We start from the raw sequence: 20,237 nt of genomic DNA, 5'->3' as shown, positions 1-20,237 counted from the left end.
TTCTTATAATGGGTAAAAATAAGTTTTCGAACAGATCATGTGACTAGCACCTTAGAGCTTAGCTTTGCATATTATTTAAAAAAAGAAAAAAATTCGGGGAGGCAATTTTATTTTTCAAATGATTTTTACCTTTTTTTGAAAATATATATATATATTTTTTGATTGAACTTTTTTGGGGATTTAATGACTTTGACACCAATGTTCTACCCATAATATGGCCACTACAGAAAAAGGATTGCTAAAACCAAAGAAAACTTTTTAAATTAAAAATTAAATGTGTTCAAATGCAAATATTCGAGTCTCAAAGATTTTTTCGCATTGAAAAACTTTTATTTATGATTGATTTTTTTTTTTTTTGGTTGAAAAGATTTTTTGTTTGAAGCTACTTATTTTTGGATTTAATATTAAAGACACAAATGTCCTAGCCAAAATGTGGCTCAAACGCAAAACAACATTACTTCAGTCAGTTGCTTCAATCAAAAAAATTTGACTTCAATCCCCCCCAAAATTCAAAGAAAAATAGCTTTCAAATGCATTTTTTTGAGTTTCAAATTTATTTTTGCATTCAAACACATTTTTTTGATCGAAGAATGAAGACACAAAACTACCTCCATATGGCTCCGCCCAGGGGATACAATTTTTGACTGGGGTAACTACATTGGCACACCGGCGGGCGTACCATGTTCAATGGATGACGATCTTGGCAAAAAGTATAGCTGTCCTAAGCAGCCTGGTTTAGAATTCCCTTCGAGAATGATGGGAGACAAAAAAAACGCTCATTTTCAACTTATTATTATAAAAATTCTTGTTAATTTTATTGCTGACACTGCGTTTGGGGTCGTCAACATGGTGTGCCCCCCCCCCGGCCCAAAAGTCAAACTCCGCCTATAAACAAAAGACAATTGCTGAGAATTTCAGTTTCGTCAGTCAGTTTTGCTAAATGCTAACAAATATTGTACACTTGAGATCAGACTTAATCAAAGTCAAATTCTGAAGGTCCTGATATGGTCTTAGACTTGATTTCACAAAGACGTAATCTTGGTCTTCGTCTTGTTTCAGTCTTGGCCCTGTTTCAGCCTTGATCTTGGTATGTTTTGGTTTGTGTCTGGATTTTTAAATCTTGGTCTTGTCTTCCAAAAGTATTGATCTTGGCTTACTCTCAGTGATTCTTGGTCAGCTCTCTGTCATTGTCTTCATCCTTTTTCAGTTTTGTTCTCAGTTTGTCTTGGTTTGGTCTGGTATTAGTCTTGGTGTTATCTCGGTCTTGATTCAGACTTAGTCTTGGTTTTGGTCCAGAAATCTTGATCTTTTTACTACTTCTCATTCATTCCTGACTTGGGTCATTTCTTAATCAGGTCTCGTTCATGTTCACGCTACCGCCTTGTTTTTGGTCTGGTCTTGACTCCCAAAAGTCTTGATTTATCTTGGGGTGGCCGTAGCGCAGTTGGTAGCTTGAGTTGTCCTGGGACCGGAGGCTGAGCAGTTCGATTCCTGACCTATGACTCCCCACGGTCAAAGAGTCCTTTAGCAAGACATTAAATCCTAATTTGACCTCAGTGGTTTGACAATGCCTGGCATGGCAGCATTTGTGAGTGAATGTGTGCATGAATGAGTGAATGTGAGCTAATGTAAGATAAACGCACTATGTAAGTCGGGGGTGCCCAATCCCGGTCCTCGAGAGCCCCTATCCAGCTTGTTTTCCATGTCTCCCTCATTTAACATACCTGAATCAAATGATCAGCTCATCAGCAAGCTCGGCCGCAGCCTGATAACGATCCTGATTAGTTGATTCAGGTATGTTAGAGGAGGGAGACATGGAAAACAAGCTGGATAGGGGCTCTCGAGGACCGGGATTGGGCACCCCAGATGTAAGTAGACTCCATTTACGAATAAAAAGCCATATTTTGGCTTTATCTTGATCGGGTCTCAATCATGGTCTTCAGCACAACATTATTAACAATGTAAAACGCACTTGACTGGCTAAAAATTAGTATTGGTGTCACCCAATGAAGATTTCAACATAAAAAGTGAAATTCCACATTATTTTTAAAATTCAAGAATGACGACAATCAGAGGCTTATTGAGAAGTGGTCATGTCCATGTATAGACAGACGCATGTCTGTATTATCCTGCCCCCAGTGTTCAAGGCAAAACAAACCAAAACAAGGATATTCATACTGTGATCTTTCATCTATTTTGGATAACAGAGACGTTATCTAACAGTATTGACACATCTCAATTCGTCTGGCTAAGTATACATGGAAAACAAGCTGGATAGGGGCTCTCGAGGACCGGGATTGGGCACCCCAGATGTAAGTACACTCCATTTACGAATAAAAAGCCAGATTTTGGCTTTATCTTGATCGGGTCTCAATCACGGTCTTCAGCACAACATTATTAACAATATAAAACACATTTGACTGGCTAAAAATTAGTATTGGTGTCACCCAATGAAGATTTCAACATAAAAAGTGACATTTCACATTATTTTTCAAATTCAAGAATGACGACTATAGGGATGGGAATCGACATCCGATTCCAATTCGGAACCGGTTCCTAGTGTTTCGAGGCCTCGACATCACAATGAAAAAGCCTTAACGATCCCTTTAACGAGTCCTGAAGACACATATTGCGTCGTGACTGTCTTGTTGTCCAAACACATCAAACTAGCATGGCGCCAAGAACCACCCGCTCCAAAGTTTGGCTACACTTCACCAGGAAAGAGGGTGAAAATGAAAGGTTACGATGGTTTAGCAAGAGCATTGCAGCTGTAAACACAACAATGACAGCACGTAAGTTCAAACGCTCGAAAGTGTGTCTTCACTTCACGAGGAAAAATTACAACAAAACGACTTGCAATCATTGCAAGGTGGAGATAACTGCATCGGGAGGGAATAGACTGCACTGTCCTCAACGAGACAGCTATACAGCTAGCTAAACTGCGAAATGACGATACAGAAGACGTTGGTGTAATTTGCTGACTTTATTCAACCATCACTTGAAGAGTGAAACTAAAAATAGAAATGAAACAAATCAATTTCATCCCCAATAACAAACAGGTTTGCATCAACGTAAATCAGCGATGATTAGCGGCTAATTCAGTCATAACAAAACAGTTAGCATGCGTTCGCTAGCATTAGCACATCGCTCAAACCACTACACAACTGGATTTAAGTGTCCGATCGTGAGTGGAAACACACAACAACAACAACAACACAAAAGATGATACATACAGGCGTTGCCTCTGTAGATATTTTACAAGCATTAACAAAGAACGTAGGGTCGTAGCAGTGCTTCCCTCTCTCACTAACTCGCTCACTCGCTTGAATGCGGCATTTCTTCTTCTTCACGTGAGCGCGTTCTTCTTCGCATGAGGAAGCGCAAGGGCGCCCCCACTTGAGCGTGAAAGCACCATAAAAACTAAAAGGCATGCATTTCAATATACTGGTAAATAATTCTTTAACAGGGGTCCCCAAACTACGGCCCGCGGGCCGAATACGGCCCGCCCCGACATTTGGTCCAGCCGCCTGAACAAAACCAGACAGCATTTTGAATTTTTTTTTTTTTTCCTCAATAGTGTTAATTATTTTCTGGCCTTTTTCTGTGAAGAACTCAGAGAAGGTTATTTGGTTATTATCTATTTGATTAATAGTGTTATTATTATTAACTATTATTATATTATTATTTTTATTTTATTTACTTTTGTTCCGTGAAATATCCAGAAAGGGTTATTTGATTGTGGCATTCTGGAAAACAATAATTTTTTACATTTAGGCACTCCTGCAATCGTCACACTTTTTCTGTTACAAACTGACCCCGGCCCCTCGTGAGAAAAGGGAAAAGTTATGTGGCCCTCACTGGAAAAAGTTTGGGGACCCCTGCAAGTTTAACGCATATTGCTAACGGCAGACCAACGAATCTATATGCCAATATATACCAATATTTTTTTTATTTCTAATAGAAAAATGTTTCAGTAAAATGTTTCATTCTTGTGCATTTGCCACTTATTGCCACAGTTAATATTGAGGCTTTGGGCCTCTTTTGACCTTGTTGTGAGTTTTTAAGGTTGTGACTTCTGATTAAACAAACTCAATGCCAATCAAAACGGTTGTTCTACTTTTTCCCCAAATTAGAATCGATAAGAGAATCGATAAAGAATCGAATCGCTAATCAATATCGATAACAGAATCGGAATCGTAAAAATCCTATCAATTCCCATCCACAGACGACAATCAGAAGCTTATTGAGAAGTGGTCATGTCCATGTATAGACAGACGCATGTCTGTATTATCCTGCTCCCAGTGTTCAAGGCAAAACAAACCAAAACAAGGATATTCATACTGTGATCTTTCATCTATTTTGGATAACAGAGACGTTATCTAACAGTATTGACACATCTCAATTCGTCTGGTTTAGTATACAGAGGTATTATCTAACCTCAATTCATCTGTTTTGAATTACAAAGACATTAGCTAACAGTAGAGACACGACTCAGTCTCCACCAGACTCTTGTTTTTCACTCTGCACTTTTAGTCATCACTGGAAGCGACTCCACCCATGGCTCAGCTTCATATCAGAAGTTGGGATGGTAACGTTTATCAGTATGACCTGATATGCACTGCTGCTTTTTTATTTCCCAAATTCTGTAAGGCAACCCGCTACCGGACAACAGCACTTTCTTTAAAGGGACAGACAACACATTTATCATATGCGAACAGTGGAATGATTAGTTTGATCAATTTAAGACCAAAAAAAAAAAAAAAAAAAATCATATTTCTGGTAGAGTAAAATGTACATAAAAGACAGTATTAACAGTTTTTTCTTCTTCTACTATTATTTCCAGTATATTTGGTCAATCTGTGCATATCAAACTTTTTTGTTCCGGGCAAAAGTCCTAATCGTATATGTTTAGTGTCCATAAAAACAGTTCATCTGATAATAACTCAGGGTTTCTACAGGGGTCAGCTGTTGAAATAATTATCTGGCTTATTATACATTTGCTCAAGTTGATTAGTGCTGCATTACATACAGTACAGTGCAAAAGTTTTAGGCAGGACACCTGCCTAAAACTTATATTTTTAATTATTAAATTTATTAGGATCATGGAAGCTTCCACTTGGGGAAAATATATACATACAGTATATCCTGTATATACATAATATAATAAAAATATACAGTACTGTGCAAAAGTTTTAGGCAGGTGTCCTGCCTAAAACCTTTGCACAGTACTGTATATACGTTGCTTGTTGATTTAAAAAGATGCTTTAACTCACAATAATCAAATTCTCCATGAGACCGGCTCAAACCAGTTCATTCTCAAATGCAGACGGAGAAGCTGCAAACGGTTTATAAGTGTTTTGCATAAATGTATTGCCAAAATAGCTACTTACTAGTAGAGTGACACCTCAACTTACAAAATTAATTGGTTCTGGAAAGCCTGAATTTTGACGAAATCCATTTAATGACTTTTAAGGACCCGCTTAAACCCTGTAATTTTAATTTGAAAACTGATCAAATTAAGAAAATTTTGTCCATGCAAACATAGCCAATGTTTTACATATGTGGGTAGAACCATAGACTTCATAATGATATTGACGGGACATGGGGCCGATTCATAGCCTACCTCCGTCAATGCCGACCGAGTGGGAACGCAGACAAAGAGCTTTTAACGTTGAAAATTCTTGTGAAAAATGCTTAAATCCCTGAAATCTTTATAGATATGGTCGTAAAACAGTCTTGATTCTTGGTTAAAAGCAAAAAAATGGGGAATTAGCATTTATTTTCTGTAAATTTGTCGAATGTTCTGCTAATCTTTAAGCCACTGTAGTGCCGCCTTATCACCGCAAAGAGCTTTTTATGTTGAAAATTCTTGTGAATAAATGCTTGAATCCCTGAATTCGTTATAGATATGGATGTGAAACCGTCTCGATTCTTGGTTAAAAAAAAAAAAAAAAAAATACAAAAAACGGGAAGTTGGCACTTGTTTTACGTAAATATGTCGAATGTTCTGCTAGCCTTTAAGCCACTGTAGCGCCGCCTTATCACAACAAAGAGGTTTTTCCGTTGAAAATTCTTGTGAATTAATGCTTAAATCCTTGAATTCTTTATAGATATGGACTTAAATCAGTCTCGATTCTTTGTTAAAAGAGCAAAGAACCGGGCAGTTAGCATTTATTTTAAGTAAATGTGTCGAATGTGCTGCGGATGCCTTATGAAACCAAAGAGCTTTTTCCGTTGAAAATCCTTGTGAATGCTTAAATCCCTGAAATCTTTATAGATATGGACGTAAAACAGTCTTGATTCTTGGTTAAAAGCAAAAAAACATGCAGCTAGCATTTATTTTACGTAAATATTGCAAACTATGATACCAATGCCGTTGCGGCTAATTTCTCCCATTGATTATTTACACACCGTTTCAAAATGCACGCATGGTATGAAAAATATAATAACTACCTTGAATCCTCGAACAAATCACTCCAGAGACAATCCTTCCTGTTTGTATGCGGTACAGCTTTCGTACTTTTTCAACCTAAATCCGGCATTAGATCGCTGCGCGCGTGTTTGAGAATACAGTGTATCACAAAAGTGAGTACACCTCTCGCATTTCTTCAGATATTTAAGTATATATTTTCATGGGACAACACTGACAAAATGACACTTTGACACAATGGAAAGTAGTCTGTGTGCAGCTTATATAATAGAGTTAATTTATTTTCTCCTCAAAAAAACTCAAAATATAGCCATGAATATCTAAACCCCTAGCAATAAAAGTGAGTACACCCCTTAGAAACTACATCCCTAAATTTCCAAATTGAGTACTGCTTGTCATTTTACCCTCCAAAATGTCATGTGACTCGTTAGTGTTACTAGGCCCAGGTGTGCATGGGGTGCAGGTGTGTTCAAATTTGTAGTGCAGCTCTCACACTCTCATACTGGTCACTGAAAGTTCCAACATGGCACCACATGGCCATGTGGATCTCTGAGGATCTTAAAAGACGTATTGTTGAGCTACATAAAGATGGCCAAGGCTACAAGAAGATTGCCAACACCCTGAAACTGAGCTGCAGCAGAGTGGCTAAGATCATCCAGCGTTTTAAAAGAACAGGGTCCATTCAGAGCAGGCCTCGGGTTGGTCGTCCAAAGAAGCTGAGCGCACGTGCTGAGCGTCACATCCAAATGCTTTCTTTGAAAGATCGTCGCAGGAGTGCTGTCAGCATTGCTGCTGAGATTGAAGAGGTGGTGGGTCAGACAGTTAGTGCTCAGACCATACGCCACACTCTACATTAAATTGGTGTGCATGGCTGTCACCCCAGGAGGAAGCCTCTTCTGAAGACAGTACACAAGAAAGCCCGCAACTGTTTGCTGAAGACATGTCAACAAAGCACATGGATTACTGGAACCATGTCCGATGGTCTGATGAGACGAAGATTAATTTGTTTGGCTCCAATGGTTTCAAGCACGTGTGGCGGCGACCAGGTGAGGAGTACAAAGATAAGTGTGTCAAGCTTAGACATTGAAGAGGTGGGGGGTTAGCCTGGTAGTGCTCAGACCATACGCCTCACTCTACATCAAATTGGTGTGCATGGCTGTCACCCCAGGAGGAAGCCTCTTCTGAAGACGGTACACAAGAAAGCCCGCAAACAGTTTGCTGAAGACATGTCAACAAAGCACATTGATTACTGGAACCATGTCCTATGGTCTGATGAGACGGGGGGGCTTTCTTGTGTACCGTCTTCAGAAGAGGCTTCCTCCTGGGGTGACAGCCATGCGCACCAATTTGATGTAGAGTGCGGCACATAGTTTGAGCACTAACAGGCTGACCCCCCCACCTCTTCAATCTCTGCAGCAATGCAGACAGCACTCCTGTAACGAGTCCCGTGACATTTTGGAGGGAAAATGACAAGCAGTACTCAATTTGGAAATTTAGGGATGTACGTAGTTTCTAAGGGGTGTACTCACTTTTGTTGCCAGGGGTTTAGATATTAATGGCTATATTTTGAGTTATTTTGAAGGGAAAATAGATTAACTATTATATGAGCTGCACACAGGCTACTTTTCATTGTGTCAAAGTGTCATTTTGTCAGTGTTGTCCCATGAAAATATATTCTTAAATATCTGCAGAAATGTGTGGGGTGTACTCACTTTTGTGATACACTGTAACTCCTTTTGATTTGGGCAGGCCCCCTACTTGAAGGCGAGGCGCAGTGTATGACGGATGTGACCCGTCAATATCATTATGAAGTCTATGCCTGAATTTTGACAAAGTCCATTTAATGACTTTTAATGACCCACATAAACCCTGTAATTTTAATTTGAAAACTGATCAAATTAAGAAACTTTTGTCCATGTAAACGTAGCCAGTGTTTATGTATGTGGGTAGAACTAAAATGGCTACACTCGCAAGTTGTGTCATTTAAACATTATTTTCTCCGTCATCAGTGGTGCAACATATTCCCCATTTGGATAATTAAATATTTTGAGCAACCGTCTCTCACATGAAGGTCATGTCTGTCCCTTATAAATTGTTATTGAAGGCCCAGCTAGCTGATACATGGCACACCACTGCTGTATTGACATGTATTTAACAGAAAAAAAAAACTAATATATGCTGGAAAGAATACAAATAGGAGGCACGAGTGCAGCTAAAGAAGGGAGGACAGAGCACACTGTGTTGACTTTGTCGGGTCAGATTGTGCCGACAACCTTCACGTAGCAGTGTGTATGTGGTAGCTGGCTGTGTTCTGGAGGACCATCGGGCCCATTAGCCCAGGCAGATGTGAGTTCATGCCTTCTGATAAAGCTTCGGGCCAGAAAAAAAGAAGTATTAAAAACCCTCCCTTAAATTCCACAACTGAGTGCAGATAGCAGACCAGCGCCGTGACGCTCGGATAGGGAGTAGGGACGGAAGCTGGTTGGGAGACTATATTAAAAACAAAAAAAGTTTTAAAATAAATAAATAAATAAAAAAAAGAAAATACAAAAAAAAAAAAAAAATACCAACATAACTTCTGTGGCTGGCCTTGCACAGGAGCCACTAGTGGACGTCAATAGATTTTTAGATTTTTGAGAAAGACACAGTAAAGATATTTGCTGCCCACTAGTGGCTACGTATATAGCTGCTGTTACCAAGTAACTGGCATTGTACTGTACTACATTATTATCACACTTGCCAGATATGTTAGTAATATGAAACGAAAGAGGTGATTACATTTTGGTGTAATGAGGTCAGAATACAGTTTTTTGTGATAATAATCCATTTATTTGTGATTGTTTAATCAACTTTCAGGATGTTTGTCCCCGGGTTATGAACGATTTCTCTTCCTACGCTAGGGACGTAACCCAAATTTCGGCATAAATTGGAATGAACCCTTCAAGTAATCCTAAATCTCAAAATAACTATACAAAAACATGTTTTATACGTCATACTAATAAAATAAAGTAAAACAAGATACTGTGAGGTACAATAAGGTACTGTTTACACGTCGAATAAAAAAATAACTGGACTGGAGACAAAATGGCGAACGAGACTCATAACCCGGGGACTACCTGTAATATAAAATGGAGGTGATTATATTTTGGGGTAATGAGGTCAAAGAGGTCAGAAATTTCTGCAGGATTTTGCAATAATGTGTTTTATACCTAAAGGGTGTGCCCACTTTAAAGGTGCACTTTTTGGCAAAGCATTAAACGTCATACTCTGTGAAATGACAATGAAGAATACTCATTGTACTCTTTTCAATTCTAAGCATCACCATAGATGCTTTGAATAGAATAGATATGAATTAGGGCTGTCAAAATTATCGCGTTAACGGGCGGTAATTAATTAATTGCATTGAAATATTTGACGCAATTAACGGACACGCCCCGCTCAAACAGATTAAAATGACAGCACAGTGCCATGGCCACTTGTTACTTGTGTTTTTTTGTGTTTTGCCGCCCTCTGCTGGCGCTTGGGTGCGACTGATTTTATGCACCGTGAGCATTGTGTAATTATTGACATCAACAATGGCCAGCTACTAGTTTATTTTTTGATTGAAAATTTTACAAAATTTATTAAAACGAAAACATTAAGAGGAGTTTTAATATAACATTTCTATAACTTGTACTAACATTTATCTTTTAAGTACTACAAGTCTTTCTATCCATGGATCGCTTTAACAGAATGTTAATGCCATCTTGTTGATTTATTGTTATAACAAACAAATACAGTACTTATGTACAGTATGTTGAATGTGTATATCAGTCTTGTGTCTTATCTTTCCATTCCAACAATAATTTACAAAAAATATGGCATATTTTATAGATGGTTTGAATTGCGATTAATTACGATTAATTAATTTTTAAGCTGTGATTAACTCGATTAAAAATTTTAATCGTTTGACAGCCCTAATATGAATTTGGCTGCTTCGGTTTTAGTCTGCTCTCTCTCTGCTCCTCTACTTTGTTATTCCTTTACTTACTTACTTGAGGCAAAAACTGCAAAATTGGAAATAGTAAATTGTGTTTTAACTGACATTGACAGCGAGAAACGTCCAATTCATTTAAACTTGGGAGGGGCGGCAGCAGTGTTGTTACTGGCAGCCTTTTTAATTTTTGTCTTTTGGACGAAAATATTTATTAGTCCAAAACACATAGGCTATAGTCATTACAAAATGTGTTCAGGGTTAAGTTTTCCGAGCATTTAAGAGGATGTTAGCCATGCTAAAGTTGATGCTAATGCTAACGTGAATGCTATGCTAACACTACGAGTTACATTCAGTTTGTGATGATCACTCAGAGTACAGTCCTTTCAATGCTAAACCAACATTGCATATTCTCTCTTGCCAATATAAGAACAATCTTACCATGTGTTCCAAACAATCAACATGGAGCTCAGCCTAGCTTTAAACACAACCTAAACTCCGGTGAGGAGAATGCGGGAGTGGCCCAGCACATCTCACATAAGTGACATGACCCAAACACTGCTACGATGGAAGCTAACATACTTTATGAATAATATGAAAATGTCACGCATTGTGAACATGAAAGAAACTGTCGCATTTTGATCTCATTGTCGTCTCGTCAAAAAAAAAAAACTGGCATCAGTCTCGTTATGTTCTAGTCTCCAAGTAGGGCTGGGAACCTTTTGGTACCTCACGATACGATTTGTGATACAAAGCTCACGATAACGATTCTCTCGAAATGGCGATACAGTGGTCAGGAAATCATTCGAGGATATTTTACAAAACAACTAATAAACAGGGGAAAAAAAACAATTTTTATCCTTCTGGTAGAAGTCCAATCCATTTGAAATTGGAGGGTGGCAGCGAATGAACATTCCTTGATTCGCTGCCATCCCTCCCACCTCAAACGGATTGGATGTCTAGGGCGGTTAATGGCAAGCAATGAGTTTTAATTTGGGGGCATTTTAGGTCATTTGTTGTTGATTTTCAGTCACCTTCTGTTGAATTTGAGGCATTTCCAGGGCACTTCCTGTTGATTTTGGGTTACAGAACAGGAAGTGATCCAGTAATCTCCCCAAATGAATAGGCAGTGACTCAAACTCAACAGGAAGTGACCTGTAAAATGGATTGGGTGTCTAGGTCTGTCAATGGCAGCCATAGAGTTAACAGAGGCACTATTGTGGTGGAAGGTTTTGGTAGCCATTTGTTGGTTCCTTATTTTTTGTTACTTTTTTAAAAACATTGCCATCTTTTTAAAACGATAGAGCGATTCTTAGCAGGAGGATAATGATAACCTTTTGGGATACAAAGTATCACAATATATCACCATTTCAATATTTTGTCACACCCCTACTCCCAAGCCACGTTTTAGCTCGTCATCGTCACATCATCGTTATGAAAAATATTCCTTGACGAAATATTTTTGTTATCGCTGATAAGTTAAAAAAGCATATTTTAGAAGTTCTTTATTGACTTGATATTTCACACATTTGCCATTGTTACACTGACAGTCTATCTGACAGTATAAATATGAGTATGAAACAACAGCGCAATTCTTGCGCATGACTGAAAGTTTTTTAATTGACTTTCAGTTGTGACAAAAAAGTATCTTAAATAAGAGAAACAAAAAAGTGGTTGCAGGAAAATAAGGAGTGTGATCCTTAAAAAACACATTATCCCATTATGTTTAATTGTGAAAATTAGAGTGTCATTTTAATCGATTAGCAAAAGAAAAAATTATGTTGGCACTTGGACTTGACATTCACAGTTTGTCCTTGCTGTCGCCGAGAGTGTAGAAAAACGCCGCGTCGTCTTCCTCGTAGATGATGGCGACTGTTTCCCCGGTGTCGGCGCTGTTCTGGAGGTACGCCTGAAGGAGTCGACATATACAAGAATACATGAGTAACTACCAGATTTTAAATCAAATTTTTATTTTATAAAGATTTTAAAACGGATAAAAGTTCCTCACTTGTAACAAAAAACGTCTTAGTTAAGGTACAGCTGTCACGAACAATCAACAAAGTGATAAGAACAAACATACAATCTTTTAGGTTGGATCCTTTAGCTTTAAAAAAGCGAGCCACATCCTGTAGCTGGTCTAAACATTTTACTTCTAACCATATATATACAGTAGGGCAAAAAACTATTTAGTCAACCACCAATTGCGCAAATTCTCCTACTTGAAAAGATTAGAGAGACCTGTAATTGTCAACATGGGTAAACCTCAACTATGGGAGAATGTTAAGAAAAAAAACAGTAAATCACATTGTTTGATTTTTAAAGAATTTATTTCCAAATTAGAGTGGAAAATAAGTATTTGGTCACCTACAAACAAGCAAGATTTCTGGCTGTCAAAGAGGTCTAACTTCTTCTAACGAGGTCTAACGAGGCCCCACTCGTTAGCTGTATTAATGGCACCTGTTTTAACCCATTATCGGTATAAAAGACACCTGTCCACAACTCAGTCACACTCCAAACTCCACTATGGCCAAGACCAAAGAGCTGTCAAAAGACACCAGAGACAAAACTGTAGACCTGTGCCAGGTTGGGAAGACTGAATCTGTAATAAGTAAAACGCTTGGTGTAAAGAAATCAACTGTGGGAGCAATTATTAGAAAATGGAAGACATACAACACCACTGATAATCTCTCTCCATCTGGGGCTCCATGCAAGATCTCACCCCGTGGCGTCAAAATGATCACAAGAACGGTGAGCAAAAAAAATCCCAGAACCACACGGGGGGACCTAGTGAATGACCTACAGAGAGCTGGGACCACAGTAACAAAGGCACCTATCAATAACACAATGCGCCGCCAGGGACTCAAATCCTGCACTGCCAGACGTGTCCCCCTGCTGAAGCCAGTACACGTCCAGGCCCGTCTGCGGTTCGCTAGAGAGCATTTGGATGATCCAGAAGAGGACTGGGAGAATGTGTTATGGTCAGATGAAACCAAAATAGAAACTTTTGGGTAGAAACACAGGTTCTCGTGTTTGGAGGAGAAAGAATACTGAATTGCATCCGAAGAACACCATACCGACTGTGAAGCAGGGGGGGTGGAAACATCATGCTTTGGGGCTGTTTTTCTGCAAAGGGACCAGGACGCCTAATCTGTGTAAAGAAAAGAATGAATGGGGCCATGTATTGAGAGATTTTGAGTGAAAATCTCCTTCCATCAGCAAGGGCATTGAAGATGAGATGTGGCTGGGTCTTTCAGCATGACAATGATCCCAAACACACAGCCAGGGCAACAAAGGAGTGGCTTCATAAGATGCATTTCAAGTCCTGGAGTGGCCTAGCCAGTCTCCAGATCTCAATCCCAAAGAAAATCTGCGGAGGGAGTTGAAAGTCCGTGTTGCCCAACGACAGCCCCAAAACATCACTGTTCTAGAGGAGATCTGCAAGGAGGAATGGGCCAAAATACCAGCAACAGTGTGTGGAAAGCTTATGAAAAGTTACAGAAAATGTTTGGCCTCCGTTATTGCCAACAAATGGTACATAAAGTATTGAGATGAACTTTTGGTATTGACCAAATATTTATTTTCCACCATGATTTGCAAATAAATTCTTTATTTTCACCAAACAATGTGATTTTCTGGGTTTTTTTCCACGTTCTGTCTCTCATGGTTGAGGTTTACCCATGTTGACAATTATAGGCCTCGCTAAGTTTTTGAAGTGGGAGAACTTGCACAATTAGTGGTTGACTAAATACTTATTTGCCCCACTGTAGGCGCTTCCAGGAGTTCACACAACCACGCACAACACAGAAAGTCGCGGAGCCTCATCTACGTCGTGCTGAATCCATTTTTGGAGATTGGTTCCTCTGGTTTGATTTTGCATTATAACTACACAGTCTACATGCTGCTTACTTAAACTGCACTTCATGTTGTTCTGTCTAAACCAGAAGTCTGTAGCAGAAAATGTCATATATGGGGCCGCCCATGTTTTGGCCAGGAAACTTGTCTATTTGTTTTCAAATGTAAAGATACAGATTGATATATTTAATGACAGAAAATATGTGTACTGACCCTCTCCAAGAGCTGCAGCCTCTCTTCTGTCATCATGTTTTTCTGCCTGAGCTGACTGACAGTGTTCTCCAGGCCCAGCATTTTGTTTAAGTGGCGCCGGTGCCGCTGGTGCAAGACCTTCACCTTCTTTTGCAGCTCGGCCACCACGGCCTCCAGCTGCTCCTTGTTCAGGCGGTGCTTGTGGTAGCTGCAAGGTGGAAAACAAGTCTAAATTAACATATATGTATGACGACATTTATGTTAGTGGCTACTCTTAATGGGGCCAGTTGTTTTATCGATGCTGGTACTATTTTAGCCAATCAAATGTGAGTATCCCAAATTTCCCGGCCTTCCTCAGGATGTCATCAAAACCCATTATCACATGCACTTGTGCTCACGTCTATCAGTGCGTATGTCGTGGGTATATGTGATGTCACAAAATAGCTACGCTTGTAAGCTGTGTCATTTTTTTTGTGATTAAACATTATCAGAGGTCTATGAAATTCGGCATTAGCAAACCTAACCCTTTATAGGGCAACTTGAAAGAACATATATATGGCGGAAAACACTCAGGTGACTTGAAGTTAATAACCAGTACTCATTACTGACTGATGCTATCACATGCCACCTTACCTATACTGCAAGAGTACCACTATTTTAAGTCTTTTTATTGTGTTGTTATTGTGTACATACTTTTTTATCCATTTTTTTGTGTGTGTGAGCACTCTACGGGGCAGCTTTGACTCTCATGACACTATTCTATTCTAAGTACGGCTCTGAGACCCCCAATTTGGCCACATTTTAAAATTGTCCTATATGCATGTATGATACGTCATTGGAAAGCTGGAAATCTCAATTTCCTGGGGGAAGAAAAATTTTGAACAGGCGGGCACTTTGGGGAAAAAAAAAAAAAAAACAGTAAAACTAACTGGAGGCGAGAGCACGCGAAAGCAGAATTAAAGATGCCACGATTTTAGCGAGATATTATCGCGTACTTACCTCTTTTCCATTCAAAAACTCCATGTAGCATGTATCAACGAGTGTCAAGACACAGCTGTGAATGGCCAGAGCCGCATTTTTGGGGGATTTCATGGGTGAAACATGGTAATATAACAAGGGTCGCGATGCAGAAATCGCAGACATCAAGGAGTGGTTGAGATTTTCTTTTTTAAATATGTAACCTTTTAAATGTTTTTTTTCCCCGTTCTTTAGTTTGGATCGATTATTTATCATCTACCTATCAGGGAAAATGCGACGCTAACAAAAAAAAAATACAATTAAGCGATAGTTATGAGGTAAATATCCGTGACTTTTTTACAGACACCATTTTTTTCATTGTGACGTAATTTGTTTAAAATATGCGAGTGAATAATTTTTGAAAGTCGTTTTTAAAAAAAAATTTTTTTAAACGAAATATTGGACATCGATTAATGATTCCAAGCTAAAAATGACAGACAATTTGAATAATAAATATAATTACTTGCCTTCTTTTTATGGCTGAGTTGAAACAAAAGCGGTTGCGCGACGTCTGTAAACGGGGGTTTCCAGGGTAAAAGGGACAAATTAAAAAATGCTCTGGGGCTTAATGGGCCATGAATTTGCTATGGCAGCATATAAGCATATTGTTCTATCAAACGCAACAGTTCATTTGGCTTAAAATGCAGAAGTTTTATTTTAAAGAGGGGTGCAAGAGCAGGAAATGCTTTTTCAGTCTTGTCTGTGTTTTCCGCCATATACATGTATATGATTGCAAATTACATTGCCTCCACTTATGTGGTCATCGCATTTCGAGTCATTTAGGCCAGTGGTCTCCAATCGGTCCTCAAGGGCCCGCTGTGGGTTGTGGTTTTTATTCCTGCCGATTCAGCACAGATAGTTGAACCGATGAGGTTTCTGCTAAAACAAGCAGCAGCTGACTGCAATCAACTGATTGCACTTATAAAACACCAGATTGGTGAAAAAGTGTTGTCATTTGTCTGGTTGGTATAAAATCCTGCACCCACAGCGGGCCTTTGAGGACCGAGTTGCAGCCCACTGATTTAGGCCACACTTGTTGACCAAATATGAAAATTGTGCTCTACATGACCCAAAATGTGATGACAATTTTCATGGCTGTTCTTGTCATTTTTTACTGTTCTCATTCTCAACCTGGGTTAAATAAATGGTCTGCTTTTTGGAAAGTTAGAGCCTTTCTTTGGATTATCAAAGTTAATGTTCTTGGAGTGGGATCGTGGTTACAGAAACATGAACGTGCGACATTTTACTAAGAGGTCAAATACCAACCCACCAGATTCTGATCCTTTGAAAATGACGAGATCGGGCCAATGAGTTCGGTATACATTGGATTTATGGTAGCCGTTTTCTGACCCTTTAACAAAATGCAAAAAGAAATAAAAAAAGCTCACCAGTGCTCCTCCAATTGGTGGTCCCAGCTCTCCAAATCATCATCCTGCAGTTCGTCTCCCTCCGCCAGGAGGGGCATTGATGGCGACGATGGCCGCGGAGGAGCGTGCTTGGACACGATAGGCAGCGTGGACGTGATGGGCTCAGAGCTCAAAGCTGACGACAACACCGTTTCTGAGGAGACCAGCAGTTGGCCCGAGACAACGTTGGGTATAGACTCCAGGTAGGCGATCACATGCGTTTCACGAGGGTCCACTGTGCCCACTATAGCCTCATCGCTGTTGCTAGGCAGCAGAACCCACTCGCCATTGTGTTGCTCAGCCACTGGTTGCAATAATGGAAGTACGCCGGGTAGCGCGGTTAGGTAAGGGAGGTTCGCGTCTGTGTTTGAGCATCTCTCCATGGCACACGGGATGGACGCCTCCATTGAGTCAGATTCCCTGCGAAGCACTTTGGCGTACTTCTCATCGTCATCCGTCACTTTGCGTTTCTGTCAAGATGTAGACATTTGTTTTTACACTAACGTTTCACTGAACCTGTAGACCGGAACGGGTTTCCAACTACTTCGAATGAACATACACAGATGAGCACATACTGTTGTGCCTACAAGGACAACGCCAACTTGGTAATGATGATAAGACTCTCAGCAGGAAAAGCAGTACATTTTCAATTAAACCCACCCAGAGGTCACGAACTGTATGTTAAAAAAAAAAAAAAAAGTTGTCTGAGCGTTTAAGTGGATGCTTGCTACGCTAAAGTTGATGCTGATGCTAATGCTAACACGACGAGTTTCATTGAATGTGTGATGATCACTCAGGACTGACCTTTAAAGGCTAAAGCAACATTACATATTCTCTCTTGCCAATAATAGAAAACAAATCTTACCATGTGTTTCCAAACAAGCAAGATGGGGCTCAGCCTAGCTTGATACTCATCCTAAACTCCGGTGAGGAGAGCGAGGGAGAGGCGCATCACATCTCATATGAGTGAAACAACCCAAACACTGCTGCGATGCAAGCTGACATACCCAACGTACAATGCATATATCTCGCCTTGTGAACATATGACAGAAACTATGTCGCATATTCGTCTTGTTGTCGTCACGCCAGACAAAAACTGGCATTCGTCTTGTTATGTTGTAGTCTCCCAAGCCACATATAGCTCGTCATCATCACAAAAAAATTGTTCGTCAACGAAATATTTTCGTGATTGTCATTATTGATGAAAACAACACTGGTACACAATATTTGATTTTAAAAAATGACTGAGATGGCTTAAAACATTTAGAATCAACTATAATTTATGTTAACTTGGATCACAAAAAAGCTATCGTTTTGTCAATAGGCCAAATAATAGTTTATATTTTCCCCTATAACCTCTTTTCTATTTGGAATTTTTGAATGAAATAAAAAAGGCCATCAAAGGTTCTGTGAGCCTTGTCACGATACGGCTTCTATTTTTGGTACAAGTGCCTAGCTATGTTGACAACTACGGTTGCACTCTGTTTTTGCGTTACCTCCACTCTCCGGAAGACTGTGGGCACGGCGTCACTTTCGAGGCAAGGAATCCCCACGTGTACCTTGAAGCATGACGACACGAAGTGCTCGTGGCAGACGTAATGGTGTCGAGATGGAGTCCAGTTGTCACGCCCGATGTTTCTTAGCCACAACTGCAGCTGCTCCGGATCATGCAGCGGGAATCTAGGAATTCCAAGTAACAATCTGTTTATTAGCAGACACTTAAGAATCGAAAGGTTTGCTTAAGAAATTTAAGGCGCTTAAGAATTTAAGGCGCGAACGGAGAAAAAAAAAAAGTGGAAAAAAAAAAAAGATTAGAAATTTACATGGCGGTTGTAAATAAGTTCTTTTATTAGAAACAAGCAATCTACATAACCAGCCTATAGGTCACAAATGTCAATTAATTTACAACTAAAGGAGTGTTACATCGATAGTTATATTCACGATTGATTGACTGTTTAGAGACATTGTTAAACTTAGACTGCCCTAATCCTCAGAATTTCAGCTTTTTGACTGTAAACACTAACATTTTAGTAGTTCTTTAAATAGTTGCAAGTTAACTTCACACATTATAGCCTATATAAAACTAGAATGCAACAACAACTGGAATAGAAATCTCTGTTGTATCTCTATTGACTGGTCATTTTGAGGTTAACTCGAGAAGCAACACGTCATCTAAAAAAAATAAAGTGACTGGTATAAGGACTTAAGTCTAGGCTCAAAGGTCAAAAAGCAGGACATGTAACTGAACCTTAACGCAGCGTTTTAAATAAGAACGTCAGCTCTTTGTCTTACAATAAATGTGCGAAATAGTTTTTAAGTAGCAGTTTAAAGTGAACTAACAAGTACAAAAACACGCGCCATCACTCTTACAACCGTAAACGGCCCCACGTCAAAACGACGTGAAACCAAAGTGGCTTACTTGTAAAAGCTTTTTTGATCGCGTCCACTCGTCGAGTCGTTTTCACAGTTTGGTACCGAACAATATTTCGGCATGTTGGGCCTACTCGGCGTGGTTTGTCGTTTCGCCTCTATGTGCGCGTCCTAGCAGGTTGGCAACAAGGTGAAACTCGTGCAGTCAGTGTTGACAACGCGGTGCGCATATACTGACGTCATATTGATGAGACGAGATCAGCTGCTTCGGCTCGTGTTAACGTCATATATAGGCGACTAAAAACGTTAGTTGTACATCGCGCGCGCAATTAGACGCGTCTGTCATTTTCCCTTACGTTTTTTAAAGAAACAAAACAAAAGAATGCACCCCAAAACAAACTAGTCGTGAGAAAGAACTAAATACTTTCTAATTTAGTTAAGTTTTTAACCCTCCTGTTTTGTTCGTCACGAAACAATTATATACCCGTTTTCTTTTCATTCGTTTGTCGGGATGAGAAATTATGTAGCGAAAATTCAACTGAACTCAACATAACAAAAGGGTTAGTTTTAAAGGTTATTTAGGTATGTGTATTTATTTAAACTATTTAATCGGTACTTTCTTTTTGTAATTTCCACAGAATACAATGCAGGACTGACTAGCGCCAGCTTGACCCGAAAATACCTTTGTTAAAAATAACACAAATATACATCATTTGAAAGCCTAAACCCTCAACTTTATTGGGGAAGAAAAATTTTGGACAGGAGGGCTTTTTTATTTTTAATGTTTTTGAAACAGCAGAACCCTATCTGGGGGCGAGAGCACGCGAGAGCAGAATTACAGACGCCATGACTTTGAGATATTATCGCGTACTTACCATGTTTCGATCCAAAAACTCCATGTCGCATGTATCAGTGAGTGTAAAGACACAGCGGTGAATGGCCACAGCTGGATTTTTGGGGGATTTTATGGGTGAAACAAGGTAATATTATATGACAA

General features: G+C 39.4%; 1 protein-coding gene across 1 annotated transcript; it reads right to left on the bottom strand.

Moving 5' to 3' along the window:
- Positions 1-11,886: 11,886 nt before the first annotated feature.
- On the bottom strand, positions 11,887-19,480 carry LOC130911187 (THAP domain-containing protein 5-like). Its single transcript, XM_057828985.1, has 5 exons — positions 19,290-19,480; positions 18,367-18,550; positions 16,853-17,340; positions 14,469-14,655; positions 11,887-12,312 (listed from the first exon to the last, which is right to left on the bottom strand). The coding sequence occupies exons 1-5, from the start codon at positions 19,361-19,363 to the stop codon at positions 12,205-12,207; spliced, it is 1,041 nt and encodes a 346-aa protein (XP_057684968.1). The 5' UTR covers positions 19,364-19,480; the 3' UTR covers positions 11,887-12,204.
- Between the last annotated feature and the right edge of the window lie 757 nt (positions 19,481-20,237).

Source organism: Corythoichthys intestinalis, unplaced genomic scaffold (genome assembly GCF_030265065.1).
Source record: "Corythoichthys intestinalis isolate RoL2023-P3 unplaced genomic scaffold, ASM3026506v1 HiC_scaffold_23, whole genome shotgun sequence".
In the NCBI taxonomy this organism is placed as follows: Eukaryota; Metazoa; Chordata; class Actinopteri; order Syngnathiformes; family Syngnathidae; genus Corythoichthys; species Corythoichthys intestinalis.
This window is presented reverse-complemented; position numbering and strand designations above follow the sequence as displayed.

Coding starts and splice junctions, on each gene's coding strand:
- LOC130911187 (XM_057828985.1), bottom strand. CDS start 19,363: ATGCCGAAATATTGTTCGGTACCAAACTGTGAAAACGACTCGACGAGT. Junction 18,551..19,289: donor GATCAAAAAAGCTTTTACAA/GTAAGCCACTTT, acceptor TGGAATTCCTAG/ATTCCCGCTGCATGATCCGG. Junction 14,656..16,852: donor CACCAATTGGAGGAGCACTG/GTGAGCTTTTTT, acceptor TCCACCTTGCAG/CTACCACAAGCACCGCCTGA.